This window comes from Homarus americanus, unplaced genomic scaffold, assembly GCF_018991925.1.
Source record: "Homarus americanus isolate GMGI-L3 unplaced genomic scaffold, GMGI_Hamer_2.0 scaffold24694, whole genome shotgun sequence".
NCBI lineage: Eukaryota > Metazoa > Arthropoda > Malacostraca > Decapoda > Nephropidae > Homarus > Homarus americanus.
Window position 1 is genome coordinate 3,136,156 of NW_024732780.1, and position 1,503 is coordinate 3,137,658.

The 1,503-nt window shown below is 44.2% G+C and overlaps 1 protein-coding gene across 1 annotated transcript; it reads left to right on the forward strand.

Moving 5' to 3' along the window:
* Positions 1-1,200, forward strand: LOC121868952 (tigger transposable element-derived protein 1-like). The gene has a single exon (XM_042369984.1). The coding sequence runs from the start codon at positions 1-3 to the stop codon at positions 1,198-1,200; it is 1,200 nt and encodes a 399-aa protein (XP_042225918.1).
* The last annotated feature ends 303 nt before the right edge of the window (positions 1,201-1,503 follow it).

The window sequence follows — 1,503 nt, forward strand, 5'->3', positions numbered from 1 at the left end:
ATGGTTGGTTCAAACCTGCGCAACATAAGAGTGAGTGGTGAGGCTGCCAATGCTGATATGGTAGCAGTCAGGGAGTTTCCTAAGCTTTTGTTGAAAATTATTGATGAGGTGCTTTACATACCAGAGCAGGTGTTTAATGTGGATGAGACCGGCTTATACTGGAAGAAAATGCTTGATCGTACATACATCGCCAAAGAAGAGAAGACTATGCCTGGTTTTAAGGCATTGAAGGATAGAATTACACTCCTGCTTGGTGGAAATGCTGCTGGTGACTGCAAACTAAAACCTTTGTTAGCGTATCATTCCGAAAACCCCAGAGCCCTCAAGGGTGTTATCAAAGCTTCAATTCCTGTTGTGTGGAAGGCATGGATGACTCAAGTCCTCTTCAAAGACTGGTTTTTCCATAATTTTTTACCTGATGTGGAAAATTACTGTAACAACAAAAACCTGCCCTTCAAGATCCTGCTTGTGCTAGATAATGCCCCTGGTCATCCATCATTCCTGGACGATTTCCACGTCAACATCAAAGTGGTGTACTTGCCTCCCAATACCACCTCTGTTCTGCAGCCTATGGACCAAGGTGTCATAGCAAGTTTTAAAGCATACTACCTGCAGAGAACTTTCACACAGGCTGTGAAGGAGACAGAAAGGGAGAGTGGAGTGACAATGAGAGAGTTCTGCAAGAACTACAACATCTACAAGGCCATTAAGAACATTGATGCTTCCTGGTGTGAGGTCAAGACTTCCAACATGAATGGTGTTTGGAAGAAGCTCTGCCCACAATTTGCCAATGACTTCAAGGGATTTGCAGAGAATGTGGATTCAGTGGCCAACAACCTAGTGGAACTGGGCAAGCAACTGCATTTGGAAATGGAGCTGACCAATGAAGATTTGATGGAGCTGGAGTCACATAGAGTCGAGGAGAAGGTCCCTGAGGAGGAAGAGGAGGCTGAGGAACCCCAAAAGTTCAACTCTAAGCAGTTGGCTGAAGATTTCAGCATGATTGAGAAGGTACAGGCTTCTTTTGAGTCTCAGGACCCAAACATTGAAAGGTTTGCAAAAGTGTCTGCAGCTGTTCATGATGCTATTGCCTGCTTCAAGATAATTTATGAAGAAAAGAAGAGATTAACTGTGCAGACATCTCTTGATAAGTTTTTCAAGAGAGTTGAGATGGGACACAAGGAGCAAGGGAAATTATAATCTACGGAACATCAAGAACCAATGCCATCTACAGGAGGTTATACAACCTTTAAAGCCATTCCCAGTGCCCCAGAACCAGATACCTGTGCCTCAAACCTCCACATGTGCAACATCTGTGAACAACTTTGCCGGTCCCGTATCGGCCTCTTTAGTTACCTCAAATCTCGCCAATGAAGGTGACATCCCTAATAACTCCTATCATTGTATCATAGCTGGATGATCATAGTAGAGAGAGAGAGAGAGAGAGAGGTAAACCAAAGGTTCCTGACATTATTTTGGAAGGTGACTCGCCTTCCAAGAGGC

Bases quoted from the DNA above. Each gene is read 5' to 3' on its own strand.
- LOC121868952 (XM_042369984.1), top strand. From the start codon at position 1: ATGGTTGGTTCAAACCTGCGCAACATAAGAGTGAGTGGTGAGGCTGCC.